Consider the following 15,172-nt stretch of genomic DNA (forward strand, 5'->3'; position numbering starts at 1 on the left):
TGTTTTAAGGTATCACACAAAATAAAACATCAAGAGTCATTTAATAGAACTCCGAACGTGAAAAAATTCACATTCCCTTAAATCAGATGGTTTCGCGTCTAGGACTTTACCCTACACGTAAACTTTTCAGTCGTGCGCGAGGGTGTCTGTAGTTCAGTGGTTGTTGGTAACAGCCAAAGGCTGTGAACAATCTAAATGTCTGATGAGAGGCAACTGGTTACATTAATTAGGGGCCATTTAGAAATAAGATATTACACAGTTGTTAAAATGATGAGATATAGATGTGCTCATATGAAATTATCTCTGATATATTTTGTCCAAGGGGGAAAAATATAAGGTACAGAAAAACGGATAGGGTGTTACCATTTGTGTTTTAAAAATGGACTGTATGGCGTTCCGCTTCTGGCATGGCCAGATGCGGAGCTCAGTGCACCTGCCTGCCTGAAAACTGGTGCAAATCATAAAAACAAAACAACAGGGGCGCCTGGGTGGCTCAGTTGGTGAAGCATCTGCCTTCAGCTCAGGTCATGGTCCCAGGGTCCTGGAATCGAGCCCCGCATCGGGCTTCCTGCTCAGTGGGGAGCCTACTTCTCCCTCTGCCTCTGCCTGCTGCTCCCCCTGCTTGTGTTTGCTCGCTCTCTGTCAAATAAATAAAATTTTAAAACAAAACAAAATGACAGACCAACCATCTGAAGCTTCTGGGGATGATCCGGAGAGCACATAGCAAACAAGTAAAAAAATAAAATCCAAAAGTTTGATGAGAACAGGGAGAATCAACGATGGGTGAGCCAAGACCCTGCCCCCCACCCCCCTCCATTCCTGACTGGGCTCCCTCCCCGCCCCCAGCTCCCAGTTGGAGGCCTTTCCTCCCGGGGAGGGGCAGAGTGTCAGCCTTTCTCATCCTGCTCCCAGCTACCTGTTGCTGAGGCCAAGTTCTGCACAGCTGAAAGGGGGGGGCTCCCTTCCTTGGCCCAGCCCATACTTGGGGAGCTCTGTTAGATGTGGTGTGGCTGAGAAGACTGGGGCCCTGGCTGCCCCTTTCTGGCTTCTGGGGCAGGAGTTTCACATCAAGAGGGCAAGCTAGAAGATGGGCGGCTGCCGCCTCACCCCACTGAGGACTCCGCTCCCAAAGCGGGATCGCTCTGAGCGAAGCCGACCATTGTCCCCACCCTGGTATCAGAGCTATGGCTCAGAGATTTTGTCTGCAGGAGAAGCAGGCTGCAGAGCAGAGAGCTCCAGATCTTTCCTCGAAGGAACGGACTCTCTTCGGGACAGTGTGTGAAGTTCAGGGCTAACAGTGCCTCCGAAACAGCAGAGGTCGTCGTGTGAGGCAGATGGGAGGAGAGTGATAGATTCCGGCTGGTTTGCCAGAGAGCCAGGGAAAGAGACAGCTAGCAAGAGCCCTCCTTGGGTCCGAACTAAACTCAAACCGACTTGCGGGACTTGGGGAGTAACACTTCCAAGGATCCCTAATTTGACTGGATCAGTCTCTGAAAGAGTTTATGCCCCCAAAGTGTTGAAAACAATGCGAACAGTAGAGCAAGCAGCCGATGACTGGCGGAGCCCACCTGCCCAGCGGTCAGGGCAACACCGGGAGAGCCTGCCCAAACCCACCAGGATGACTGCGCGTGTCTAAGGCTCTGCTCCCTTCCCTGGCTCCACCCTAGCTGTGGCCGTGTGCGTAGCACCTCCCACTTAGTATAATTGTAAACTCGGTTGTTTTTGCTATTATGTTTCTCTTTCTCCAGATCACCCAGTTACCCCGTTCAGAGAGCCCTCTCTGCCCCAGGCTGGTTCTAGCATCTTTGGGGATCCTGCAGATTCCTGGGCCTCCTTCACCATATCTCTGAGCCCTCTGCCTGTGCCTCCCCACACTGGGCTGTGATTGTTTGGTGATGGGTATGTTTCCCCCATTGGACAGGGAACCTGATCCCTGGACCAGGACTTTCCTGATCAGGGCTCTGACCTCGGAATCCCTCAGGCCAGGAATGTGCACACAGCAGGCACTCGAGAAATACCTACTGAACGCAGGAATGTTAGCGACAGTGAGGAGAACACTGGAGCAATCTCTTGTGTTCCTCACCTTGGAGGTGGGGTTTAGGGATGGGAACTTTTAGGTGAGATCTGGAGGTCCCCTCCCGCCGGGTTCCGGCCGGGAGCAATAGAACCTGCGCACCGGGTGGAACACGGTGTCACAGTGCCCCCTTGTGGTCGTCTCCCATTTGAGAACGCTGGTGTGGGTGAGGCTCTCCCCGCCCAACGAAGGAGGACCGAGCGGGATCCCACCTGCCTCTCCGCCCCGCCCCCGTTACCCCGGGGCCCACTGCCCCCACCATGAACAACCAGGCGAGGGCCCCAACCCCCTCCCCGGCCCGGATCTTGACCTCGGTCCGGGCTTCAACCCCGGTCAGAACCTCTATTCCGGTCCGGACCCCAGCTCCTGCCTGGGCCTCGACTCCGGCCCGGACCCTGAATCCCGTCCAGATCCCTAACCCCTCCTGGACCCCGACTCCCGTCCGGACCCCGGCCTCGGCCTGGACCCCGACTCCCACCCAGACCCCGACCCGGGCCTGGACCCCGACTCCCGCCCAGACCCCGGCCTCGGCCTGGACCCCCACTCCCGTCCAGACGCCGGCCAGAACACCGATTCCCGTCCGGACCCTGACTCCTGCCCAAACCCCGGCCTCGGCCTGGACCCCCACTCCCGTCCAGATCCAGGCCTCGGCCTGGACCCCAAATCCTGTCCCGACCGTGGCCCGGACCCTGAATCCAGTCCAGATGCCGACCCCGGCCCGAAACCCAACTCCCGTCCCGACCCTGGCCCGGACCCTAAATCCGGTCCAGATGCCGACCCCGGCCCGAACCCCGACTCCCGTCCAGACCCGGACCCCGACTCCCGTCCAGACCCCGGCCTCGGCCTGGACCCCGAATCCTGTCCCGACCTCCGCCCGGCCCCCGAATCCAGTCCAGATGCCTACCCCGGTCCGAACCCCGACTCCCATTCCGACCCCGACCTCCGCCCGGACCCGGACTACCATTCCGACCCCGACCCCGACCCCCGCCCGGACCCCGACTCCCGTCCAGACCCCGACCCCGGTCTGGACCCGGACTCCGACCCGGATCCGGACCCCGACTCCCGTGCGGATGCCGACCCGGGTCCGGACCCCTATTCCGGCCGAGACGCCTACTCCAATCTGGACCCCGCCTCCGGCCCCGGCTCCAACCCCAATTTCATCCCGGGTCGGGGTCGAGATCACGCCCGCCGTCCCTGCCTCGGAATCCTTCCCGGACTCGGTCCTACCTTTGGATCCGCCCCCAGAACCCGCTTCGGAGCCGGCTTTACCGCTCGCCAAGGATGTTTCGTCCACGCCTAGTGTGAAGCACCTCCCATCCGTCGCCAGTGGACTTGGGTCCAAGCGAGAGTCCATTCTTATCCACACTCCATCGGCCACTGATTTCCTGGGGCTTACCCTTGTCTCCACCTCGAAAACAGACTCCTCCGCCACGAAGTTGACAGATTCCACTCCCGGGTCTGTTCCGGTGCCCATCCTGGGGCCCGGCCCGTTCGCCCCCACCATACCCGTGTCCACCAACACTTTCACCCCCACCGGCGAGAACTTCCCGATGGACAGCAAGATCGTGATTCGAGTGATTTACTGGTGAGTGGCGTCCCCGCCCACACCTGCCTTCCTCTCGGCGGGGAAAGGCTGGAGGGGGTGGGGCGCTGGGGCGCCGGGGCTTTGCTAGGAGGGGGAGGGGAGGGAGTCTGGATTCCGAGGTTGGAAACTTGGTTCCGCCTGTCACTTTCTCTGGGGCTAGAGATCTGTGGCTTCACATCCCTGCTCTGAGCTTCACCCGTTCACCCTCATTCATTTATTCATTTTGGAGTGTGCTTCCCCTCATTGGCCGGGCCTATGCCGGGAATGCAGCGCTGACCGGAGCCCCCTGCTTTTCTCCCCGGGCCGGGCCGGGCATTGCAGACGCAAAGCCGGGCCCGGGGAGGACTCAGGGTGGCGGAATTTCAGACCGGACGGTCGGGGATGGCCTTTCCCGCGTGATGAGAAGGTGTCCTCCAAGTGAAGAGCAGGGGTGTCGGGAGGGCATCTCGGTAGCAAGGGGAGGAGCAGCCCGGGTGCAAAGGCCAGAGCAAGTTGGTTTCCGTTCTCATTGGTGGTCCCGGGGCTGAGTCTCTGTGTCAGCGGCCCCAGTAACAGCAGTGAGGGCTTGGTCTTTCGCTCCAAACCCCACGCCTCTCTCCTGCTTTAGAACATTCTCTCTGCCTTGTTTCTCCCAGTCTCACTCTTCCCCCTCCCCCCCACCCGTTTCTATCCGCCCAGGTGGTCTCTCCCCCCAACTCAGTGTCTTTTCTTTTCCCCATGTTGTATGTCTTTCCTCCCCATGGTTCCTCATCTCCCCCCTCTCTCTTTCTCTGCCCTTCTCCCCCCCTTTTAAAAAAGATTTTATTTATTTATTTATTTATTTATTTATTTATTTATTTATTTATTTGACAGCGAGCACAAGCGGGGGGAGCGACAGGCAGAGGGAGAGGGAGAAACAGGCTCCCCACTGAGCAAGGAGCCCGCAGAGCTTTATCCCAGGACCCTGGAATCATGACCTGAGCTGAAGGCAGACACTTAAGCTACTGAGCCACCCAGGCACCCCTGCCCTTCTCCTTTCTAGCTCTTTCTCTGACTCCATGGATTCACTAAGTCATTCATTTAGCACCTACCTTGGGCCAGGCCCTGTCCTTGGCACTAGGGACACAGCAGTGAATGAGAGAGATCTTTGGGGCTCTTGGGTGGCTCAGTTGGTTAAGCATCTGCCTTCCGCTCAGGTCATGATCCCAGGGTCCTGGGATCAAGCCTCACATCGGCATGGGGCTCCCTGCTTGTCTGGGAGTCTGTTCCCTCTCCCTCTGCCCCTCCCCATGCTCCTGCTCTCTCTCTTGCTTGCTCTCTCTCTCAAATAAACACAATCTTTTTTTTTTTTTTTTTAAAGATTTCATTTATTTATTTGACAGAGAGACAGCCAGCGAGAGAGGGAACACAATCAGGGGGAGTGGGAGAGGAAGAAGCAGGCTCATAGCGGAGGAGCCTGACGTGGGGCTCGATCCCATAACGCCGGGATCACGCCCTGAGCAGAAGGCAGACGCTTAACGACTGAGCCACCCAGGTGCCCCATCAAATAAACAAAATCTTAAAAAAAGAAAAAGAAAAAAGACAGAGATCTTTGTCCTCGTGGCACTAACATCCTGGTGTGGAGGGGGCAGGACGAACATTAAATATGACACACTATCTAGCATCTTAGAAGGTGATCGGTGTTAATGGCAGAAGGCAAGGAGGGGGGTCATAATTTTAGCTGGGGTGGTCAGGAAGGCCTTCCTGAGAAGGTGATGTATGAGCAAAGACCTAAAGGAGGGGAGAGAAGGAGCCATTTAGATACCAGGGAAAGAGCATTCTGCAGAGGGAACAGACAGTGCGTAGGCCCTGAGGCAGGCATGCCTGGAGTATTGGAGGAGGACCTCCAAGGTCCCTGTGGCTGGAGCAAAGTGGGCCAGGGGGAGAGTGGAGATGAGGCAGAGAAGTGATGGGGCAGATCCAGTGGGGGCTTGTGGACCATGCAGAGGGCTGGATTTTGGCCCTGGGTGAGCTGGCATTATGGGAGGGTTCCCAGAAGGGGAGGGATGGGATCGGATTCAGGTGTTCCCGGGCTCCCTCTGGGCTTGAGGAGATGCTGATACAGTGTCTTCCCTCCATCTCTCTCTGCCCTCCCTCCAGCGGCCTCTGAAGCTATGGCCTTCGGGTAAGTCGTTTTCACTTTGGAGGTGGGGGGAGTGTAGGACGTGAAGTCTGGAAGGAGGTCCTGTTCCCCTCCCCCCAAGACCTGTGACCCCATGATCCTGTGATCCCGCGACCCCATGATCCCATCTCCTCTCTGCAGTTCATTCTACTGAGAAAGAGTCTGGAGCAGCAATTTCCAAACCGTCTCCTCTTTGTGAGTGGCCTGGGGGAGAGGTGTGGTCGGGGCTCCGATCTCGGAGCAGAGGTCTCACCTTCCCCCAACCCCCAACATCCCCTCTCCAGCAGGAGGAAAGAGCTGCCCAGGCTACAGGGGAGTTTGAAGTGTTTGTGGATGGAAAACTAGTCCATTCAAAGAAGGTGATTCTGAGCAAAGGTCCCAGGCAGGGAGGGACGGCAGTGCTGGGACCCCCCGGGGTGGGAGACTTACGTGTCCCCGCTCTTTCTCCTCTGTGCCCAGAAAGGTGATGGCTTTGTGGATGACGCCAGGCTGCAGAAAATTATGAGCATTATTGAGGAGGAGATCAGCAAAAGGTAGCAGGCAACTGGCTGGAGGTGAGGTGAAGGAGGTGAGGTCGGTGGTGGAGGGGGGGCTGAGGGTGGCTGGCTGGGCGGGGGGCGGGGCACTGTCTTGATGACGATGGCACTCTAGTCCCAGTCCTAACTCAGCCCGTCCTCCCTGTTCAGATCAGGACAGGTCAGCTACACCCTTTTCTGAACCTCAGTTTCGTCGTCTGTAAAATGGATTTGTTGAGATGCTTCCAGGGGTCGCCTCACATAACGTAATAAATTTACATGGCTCAGAGAAGGCTCCATGGATGTCAGCTACATTTTTAAAAAATTATTTTTATTTTTATTTTTTTATTTTTTTTTAAAAGATTTTATTTATTTATTTGACAGAGATAGAGACAGCCAGCAAGAGAGGGAACACAAGCAGGGGGAGTGGGAGAGGAAGACGCAGGCTCCCAGCGGAGGAGCCTGATGTGGGGCTCGATCCCACAACGCTGGGATCATGCCCTGAGCTGAAGGCAGACGCCCAACCGCTGTGCCACCCAGGCGCCCCTATTTTTATTTTTTAAAAATATTTTATTTATTTATTCGACAGAGATAGAGACAGCCAGCGAGAGAGGGAGCACAAGCAGGGGGAGTGGGAGAGGAAGAAGCAGGCTCACAGCAGAGGAGCCTAATGTGGGGCTCGATCCCATAATGCCGGGATCACGCCCTGAGCCGAAGGCAGAGGCTTAACCGCTGTGCCACCCAGGCGCCCCCATTTTTTTTTTTTTAAAGAGCTTTAGATTTTTTTTCTTAGCTTTTAGTTGTAAAGCTACACTATCCAATAACAGCCCACGCGGCTTTGCAGTTTGCAACTAATTAAAATGAAATACAATAAAAACTCCGTTATTAGTCACACTGGCCACATTTCAAGTGCTCTACAGCCACATGTGGCTACTGGACTGGACAGTGCAGATGCCGGACATGGAATCCGTCGTTGCAGAAAGTTCCATTGCCAACGTTGTTTGAAGGTATTAAAGCATATACACAATAATTTATTTGCCACCAATACTGGATTTTATTTATTTGCCACTGACACTGGATTTTTATTTTTTATTCATTTAAAAAATTAATTTACATAATCTCTACACCCAACATAGGGCTCGAACTCACAACCCCGAGATCAAGAGTCACATGGTCTTCTGACTGAGCCAGCCAGGTGCCCCATTTTCTAGACTTTTACATAAATGGAGGTTATAACGTTTTCAAACATTTTTGGTGAAAATTTTTAGACATATATACTAGTTGAAAGACTAGCATAATGAGCCCCATGTTCTCATCAACCAGGTCTACTATGACCAATTCCATCTATTTTCCTTCCTGCCATTTTTTTTTTTTTTTGGCACAGCAGTATTTGAAGGAATATTTTAGATCTCATGTTATTCCACCTGTGAGTACTTCAGTATGCATCTCTAATAAATAAGTTTTTAAAACAGAAGTACAAGTCTAGGGGCGCCTGGGTAGTACAGTCATTAAGCATCTGCCTTCGGCTCAGGGCATGATCCTGGCGTTCCGGGATCGAGTCCCACATCGGGCTCCTCTGCTGGGAGCCTGCTTCTTCCTCTCCCTCTCCCCTGCTGCGTTCCCTCTCTCGCTGGCTGTCTCTCTGTCACATAAATAAATAAAATCTTAAAAAAAAAAAAAAAAGAAGTACAAGTCTATTCTCACACCCAACAAAAATTTTATTTATTTATTTATTTTTAAGATTTTATTTATTTATTCGACAGAGATAGAGACAGCCAGCGAGAGAGGGAACACAAGCAGGGGGAGTGGGAGAGGAAGAAGCAGGCTCCCTGCAGAGGAGCCTGATGTGGGGCTCAATCCCAGAACGCCAGGATCACGCCCTGAGCCGAAGGCAGACGCTTAACGACTGAGCCACCCAGGCGCCCCTATTTTATTTATTTTGAAGTAGGCTCCACGCCCAACGTGGGGCTTGAACTCACAACTCTGAGATCAGGAGTCGCACGCTCTATCAACTGAATCAGCCAGCACCCTGCCCCCCCAACAAAAATTTTAAAATGTCTTCATGGCATCTAATACCCCTCAAGTGTCTCAAAAATATCTTTTTAGAGGTGGTTTGGGAATCAGGATCCAGACAATGTTCACATGGTATATTAGCTGTTTTTTAAAAAATTACAAACAGGATTTTTGGAATCCTTGCTATGTGCCAGGCTCTTAGTAGGTCTGTTTTCAAGCAGCCATGCAGGGGGTGGAGGCAGGGGTTAGAGGAGAGGTCTGTTTCTCACACCTCCCAATAAGCATAGTGGTTATGCATGCAGCTTCCAGGGTCACAGAGACTTAGGTTCAAACCCTGGACCCACCAGCCACACAAGGCTGAAGTGGATGATGGTAGGTGTTGTGAGTTAAAGGCCCGTGAAAACCCTTTTTCAGTAAGTGACAGCTGCTGTTTATCGGAGGAAGTCATGACTGTTCTTACTGCAACAGAGAACCCGGTTCAAATTGGCTTAAGAAAAAAATTGGCTCATGAGAGTAAAAGTCTAGAGGCTAATTAGCCTTGGTCATGGTTTGATCCAGGCACCAAAACGTTGTCATGGGGAATCTGACTCTCCCTTACTTGCTGTTCTGGTTTTTTCCTGGGCTAACTTTATTCTCGGACAGGCTCCCCCTCCTGGTGGCATAAATCCTGAAGAAAGTTCCCATTGGCCTGGATTAGGTCACGTGGTCACCCCTGAACCAATCACCGAGGCCCGAGGGAACACAGTGCTCTCACTGGCCAGTCTTGAGTCATGTGGCCATTCCCGCAGCTGGGGATGCAGTTGGTCCCCCTAAAGCACGTGGGGAGGGTGGATAACCCAGGAGAGCGTCGAGTGGACCAGAGTGACAGGCAACGGGGGATGGACAACGGTTAAGTCAGTGTTGTCTGGCTTCGAATCCCAGCTCTATTTACTGGCTGTGTGACTTAAGGCAAATACCTTCATCGCTCTCTGCCTCCGTTGCCTCCACTGTAAAGCAGAAACGATGAGCCTTTACCTCCGTGGATTTCATTTTACTCAACAGATATTTCTGAGTACCTCCTATGTGTTGGATATTGTTCTAGGTCCTGGAGATGATACGACAGTGAGCAGAACAGATAGGAACCCCTCCCCTGGCGAGGCTGATAGTCCAGTGTTGGGGACAGTGAGCAAGACACAAGGCAAACAGAAAATGAAAATAAGTGGTGAGAAGAGAATAAAGCAGGGAAGGAGTGGGGGAGTGCTGGGAGTTTTTTGCAACCCTGAACTGGGTGGTCGGAAAGACCTTATTGGGAAGATGGTATTTAAACACTTGAGGGGCGCCTGGGTGGTTGAGGGTCTGCCTTTGGCTCAGGTGGTGATAATGGGGTCCTGGGATCGAGCCCCATGTGGGCTCCCTGCTCAGCGGGGAGCCTGCTTCTCCCTCTCCCTCTGCCCCTACACCCCCCCGCCTCGGGATCTATCTTTCTCTTTATCAAAAAAAAAAAAAAAAATCTTCTAAAAATCTTAAACACTTGAAAGAAGTAAGGGATTGAACTATGTGGATATCTGGGGGAAAGTATTCTAGGCAGAGGGTGCTGCAAGTACAAATGGCCTGTGGTAGGTGTTTGGCGTGTTTGAGAAATGGCAAGGAGACTCCAGTGGGGAGAATTAGGATGGTGCCTGACACATAATAAACCCTAATATAAATGCTATTTTTTAAATGGAGTTATTATTTTAAATAACAGCTATTTATTGTATTTTAGGAAATGTTCTCTCTTTCTCTATTTCAGGAGCCTCAGCAGGATGCCGGGAAGGACTGAAATATTGCCAAGTCAGGTCCTTTTCTGATGGTGGCTGGGGCTGGGGTGGGTCAGGGAGGGGAACAGGGAAATACATACAGTCTGCCTCCCTGTGTTCTGGTCTGACGGCGTCTAATGTTGGCCCACCGTCTCCCGAGGTCTGTGGCAGTCACCTGCTCCTGGGCTCCCAGCATCGCCAAAGGTCTGGACTGGGAGATGGGGCTGTGGGGGAAGAGAGGGCAGCTTTAAGAGAAGCCTCGGCCCATTGCTCCCCAGATTTGCTCCTGGTCATCTAGCCTCCTGTCCTAGAATTCCAGTGTTGGGAGGGGTCTCAGGAACCTGGGGCATCTGTGGATTCATGGGACATCGACGGGCCCCCTGCTCTGCACCTGGGCATGAGCCAAGAGGTCACTGCAAGATGTGGGAGTCAGACCTTTACTACGTTGTTGCTGTGACCTCCAATAAGGGACACTCTGTCTGGGAGCCTCAATTTCTTCCTCTGTAAAATGGGTGTCATTAACACTGTTTAACCATGGAGTTCTCAAGGCCTGGCACGGAATAAGGAGGTTTCAGCTGGGGTGCTCTTCTCTAACAGCAAACCAGACCCCCAGTGGCTCACACAACAGGACAAGTAAATTGTTTTTCCTGTGAACTGGGAGGAGGGGGCTGGAGTTGGCTGGCTGCCCAATGGTGCCATCAGGGACCTAGAGTTCGTCTCTGTTTCTTTTCTGCCACAAAAAGAAGTGTTGGCTTTGGGGCTCCACGTCTGGGGCTTTGGGGCTCACACACGTTGTTTCATTGATGCGCCTCTACACGTTATGTCTGGATTCCTGACAGAAAAGGGTTGAGTAAGGAAGGACATGCCTGCTGGCTCACTCTTTTTTTATCAGGGAGGCAAACGTTTCCTGGGAGCCCCACCCAGTCTTCTGCTGCTGCCCCTCAGCCCTGCCTCTGCGCCCCCCCCCTCTCCCCCCTCCTCCAGCTTGCCGGTGGTCTGCTACCTTCCCCTGATCTCCTCATTGATAATGCTCGCAATTTTGTGCAGCCTGGCCTCATCCCCCAAACGTTTCTGGGCACAGAGGTGAAAGAGCGCGGACGTGTAGGGGTCCCCCCCATCCCAGCACCGCCCTCTCGCGATGTCAGAATCCCCTTCTTCGAATGGACCGGCTGTCCCTTCACAAACACTTCGCACTCCCCTGTAGGCTGGGCGGGGCCTGCGGAGGGCACGTTGGCGGCGGGGGAGGCTGAGAGCCCCGTGCGTCTCGAGCGAGCACCAGAGCGAGCGCCAGAGCGATGCGTGCAGCGCAGGCGCCTAACGGCAGCTGCCGCGGCACACAGGTGGCTACGCGCTGGCGGCTGGAGACACGGATCAGACAGGCCGCCGGGCCTTCCAGTGCCGCTCCGCACCTTCCCCGGGGGCTGGACTCTTCCTATCCCGACAGTGATTAGCAGGGGCAGGCCGTGGGGCCGACTGGAAGACCCCGAGCCTACTGGTTAAGAGCCCAGACCCGGGAGCCCAATCCCTGCCTGGATTCGAACCCCGGTTTTGCCACTTCCTAGCTCTGTCAAGTAACTTCACCTCCCTGTGCCTCAGTCGCTCCGACTGGAAAATGGGGAACGTCCTAGCACGGACGTCCTAGGGATGGTGAAAAGAGTCAGCAAGTTAAATACGTGAAAATCTCGGAAGAGCGCTTTCCCAGCACAGGAGCTCTGTGAATGTTAAATCTCTCCGGGTGTATCTGCTTGCAGCACAGAGTCCTGCCCCTGTACCCAGAGAATCCGGGGCAGTCTGTCTGCAGAGCCCCGCATTGCTCACAATACTGTGTGGCCCAGGCACGAGCCTGAGAGGAAGGCGAAGTTCAAGACTGGTGCTTCAGTAAATTCAGAAAATTCTCATGCCGTCCACAACCCCGCACCCAGACACGAGGTGGCAACCATGAGAGACACCCTCCCAGCCCTTGTCCATCAAACTTGTACATCTCCCCACCTTCACTTATCCCCACCTGCCTCTTCCTGCACCAGCGATGAGATATGAGCTCTTCCGAGGTGGTAAAAGCCCCTGGTCTTGGGTTACCGTACAAAGAGGTTCCCCTCCTCTCCCCCTTTGATTTATCCAGCACTTTCTGGTGACATCAGCACTCTGAGCTTGGTGTCTCCAGGCGCATAATGAAAACGAAGACTTGACCATCCCAGCTGTGGCAGAGACCGCTAGACGTCCCTCATTATCTATCCTCCCCGACTTCCTGATAGTCGCCAGCCGAAGACTACATTTCCCAGCCTCCTTTGCCACTAAGTGTGGCCATATGACTAAGTTTGGACAGTAGGATATGAGAAAAAGTGATGTGTGCAGTTTTGGTACTGTGCCCTTAAGGGAAGGGGTGCCATTCAACCTGCTGCCCGGAATGTGGAGTCAGATGGTGCGCCATCTTGATATGAGACAGGGAATGAGCCCAGGGGGCTTGGGTAGGGAGGATGGAGCAACAACAGGGAAGGGACCTGGCTCCTTTGTAGACCTGCCTGAAATGGGCAGTTACGGAGGGAAAAGTAAGCTTCCTTGTTTAGGATGCTGTTATTTTGGGTCTCTGTCACATGCCGTCAAACCTGAATCATAACAAATACCCCAGGACTGGGAGGATGTGAGGAGTGAGTGAGAGCCATGAGTGAGCCAGAGGGTTTAACTGTAGGGTTTGTTTTTTTTTTCCTGTGTCATAAGATAAATATGATAGGAAATCGTATTAAGGTACTAAATACTTTACTATTTATCTTTTATGGTAGGCAGAATTCTAAGGTGACCCCCAATGACTCACACCTTCATATAATCCCCCTTCCCTTGAGTGTGGGCGAGACATGTGAATATGACGGGCTAGCTCTCCCGTGGCTATGCCACATTAAATGACAAAAAGGATTCTGGCCTGACTGTGAATTAGTCAAACCGGAGAGTACCCCAAGCAGGCCTGACATCAGACATGTGGGTTTTATCTACACCAGTAACCAACTCTCTGGACACCACCTGGGTGTCCTACAATTCAGTTCAGCGTTGACACTATCTCCTGGAGTTAGTGTCAGATCCCACAAGTGAAGGGCTTGGTCCCACAAGACTGCTCCCACCTCAGATGCCACTGAGAAGTCCCAGGTTGTCGCTGGCACTTCTGGCCAACTGGCTATAAATTCAGGGGTTCTCACAGCCCTTCCTCAAGTTTGACAATTCACCAGAATGACTCATAGAACTCAGGAGCAACCAACTGGAGGAGACACAGGGCACAGTATGCTGGAAGGGGCACAGAGCTCCCATGCCCTCTCTGGGTGCCCCCTGCTCCCAGCATCTCAGTGTATTCACCCACTTGGAATCTCTCCAAACTCTGGTTTAGGGGTTTTTATGACGATTTCCTTATGTAGACATGACTGATCAAATCACTGGCCTTGGGTGATTAACTCAACCTCAGCCCCTCTCTCTTCCCCAGAGGCTGGGGGTGGGGCTGAAAGCTCTAAGCTTCTCATCAAGGCTTGGTCTTCTGGCAACAAGTTCTCATCCCAGAGCTATCTGTGGGGCCACCAAGAGTCACCTCATTAGAACAAAAATGCTCTGATCGCCCTTACCATTCAGGGAATCCCAGGTTTTGGGAGCTCTGTGCCAGGAACCGGGGACAAAGACCACATATCTTGTTATACCATAAGGGCTATTTCTACTTTGAGGTGGAAATGATTCTCACCTGGGTGCTTGCTCCTGTTGCTGCCCCGTGGCGGCCCTGGAGACATCTCTGGAGACATTTCCTTGCAGAAAACAATAGGCATGCGTAAGTCCTGGTGGCAGGAGGAAATAGAAACCACTTAGTCGTTTATACTAGCTGGCTGAGAATGACCTACTTTCCTTTTTCTGGGTCTTCTTCTCAGTCCCTGAAGAAAACAGAGCCTTACCCACGATCCTCGTTTCATCCAGTTTGGAGCTGGAAGTACCCGTGCCATTTTTATTGGACACCCTACCCATGATCAGACGATCTGCAGGGGAGAATTTCTCCAAACCAGCCGAGTCTGGGACTCTGCTTGGAGATCACATATGCAGATTTTCATAAAAGAAAACTTTTTTTTTTAAAGACTTTTTATTTATTTATTTGAGAGCATGAGCAGGGGGAGGGGCAGAGAGAGAGGGAGAGGGACAAGCAGACCAGACTCCTTGATGAGTGGGGAGCCCGATGCGGGGCTTGACCCCAGGACCCCGAGATCCTGACCTGAGCAGAGGTCAGATGCTTAACCAACTGAGCCACGGAGGAGCCCCTAAAAGAAAACAATTTGGTCACACGACAATATGTATTTACATATTCTAAGGATGTGTGTTGGTCTAGGAACTCTAGATTGCGTTCCCCTCCTCAGAAATTCCAAAAGCATATGCACTTAACCTCTATAAGATTTCATCACTCAAGGGGCGCCTGGGTGGCACAGCGGTTAAGCGTCTGCCTTTGGCTCAGGGCGTGATCCCGGCGTTGTGGGATCGAGCCCCACATCAGGCTTCTCCGCTATGAGCCTGCTTCTTCCTCTCCCACTCCCCCTGCTTGTGTTCCCTCTGTCACTGGCTGTCTCTATCTCTGTCGAATAAATAAATAAAATCTTAAAAAAAAAAGATTTCACCACTCATAAAGATTGTAGAAGGAATGGAGTGTGGGGTGCCTGGGTGGCTCAGTCGTTAAGCGTCTGCCTTTGGCTCAGGTCATGATCCCGGGGTCCTGGGATCGAGCCCTGCTTCGGGCTCCCTGCTCAGCGGGATGCCTGCTTCTCCCTCTCCCACTCCTCCTCTCTCGCTGTGTCTCTGTCTGTCCAATAAATAAATAAAATCTTAAAAAAAAAAAAAGAAGGAATGGAGTGGGACAAACTTAAAAGAGAAACAGAACATTGGGGGTCTCACAGATAAATGTCAAAATCAGAACGTGAACCCAAGTAGTCTGACACCCCAAGTGATGCTGTTAATATCCACCTTCCCCATTCCCCCCCCCACCCCCGGCCGCCCCGGTCCTGCTCCCTTGCCCTGCAGACAGGCTATCCCCACTTTTAGGTCAGTGCCCTTCAGTGGGAAGAA

The 15,172-nt window shown here is 53.1% G+C and overlaps 1 protein-coding gene across 3 annotated transcripts; it reads left to right on the top strand.

Moving 5' to 3' along the window:
- Positions 1-1,752: 1,752 nt before the first annotated feature.
- On the top strand, positions 1,753-10,169 carry SELENOV (selenoprotein V). Of its 3 annotated transcripts, none has more exons than XM_087853358.1 (6): positions 1,753-3,659; positions 5,778-5,802; positions 5,941-5,994; positions 6,084-6,158; positions 6,259-6,367; positions 10,096-10,169. In XM_087853358.1, the coding sequence occupies exons 1-5, from the start codon at positions 2,335-2,337 to the stop codon at positions 6,334-6,336; spliced, it is 1,557 nt and encodes a 518-aa protein (XP_087709484.1). In that variant the 5' UTR covers positions 1,753-2,334; the 3' UTR covers positions 6,337-6,367; positions 10,096-10,169. The 3 variants fall into 3 exon arrangements, with proteins under 3 accessions (XP_087709484.1, XP_045662850.2, XP_087709485.1); XM_045806894.2 differs by having other exon boundaries at positions 6,259-6,353; XM_087853359.1 differs by lacking the exons at positions 5,778-5,802; positions 5,941-5,994; positions 6,084-6,158; positions 10,096-10,169 and having other exon boundaries at positions 6,259-6,338.
- Positions 10,170-15,172: the final 5,003 nt, after the last annotated feature.

Source organism: Ursus americanus, chromosome 21 (genome assembly GCF_024610735.1).
Source record: "Ursus americanus isolate L20-20 chromosome 21, mUrsAme1.1.p, whole genome shotgun sequence".
NCBI lineage: Eukaryota > Metazoa > Chordata > Mammalia > Carnivora > Ursidae > Ursus > Ursus americanus.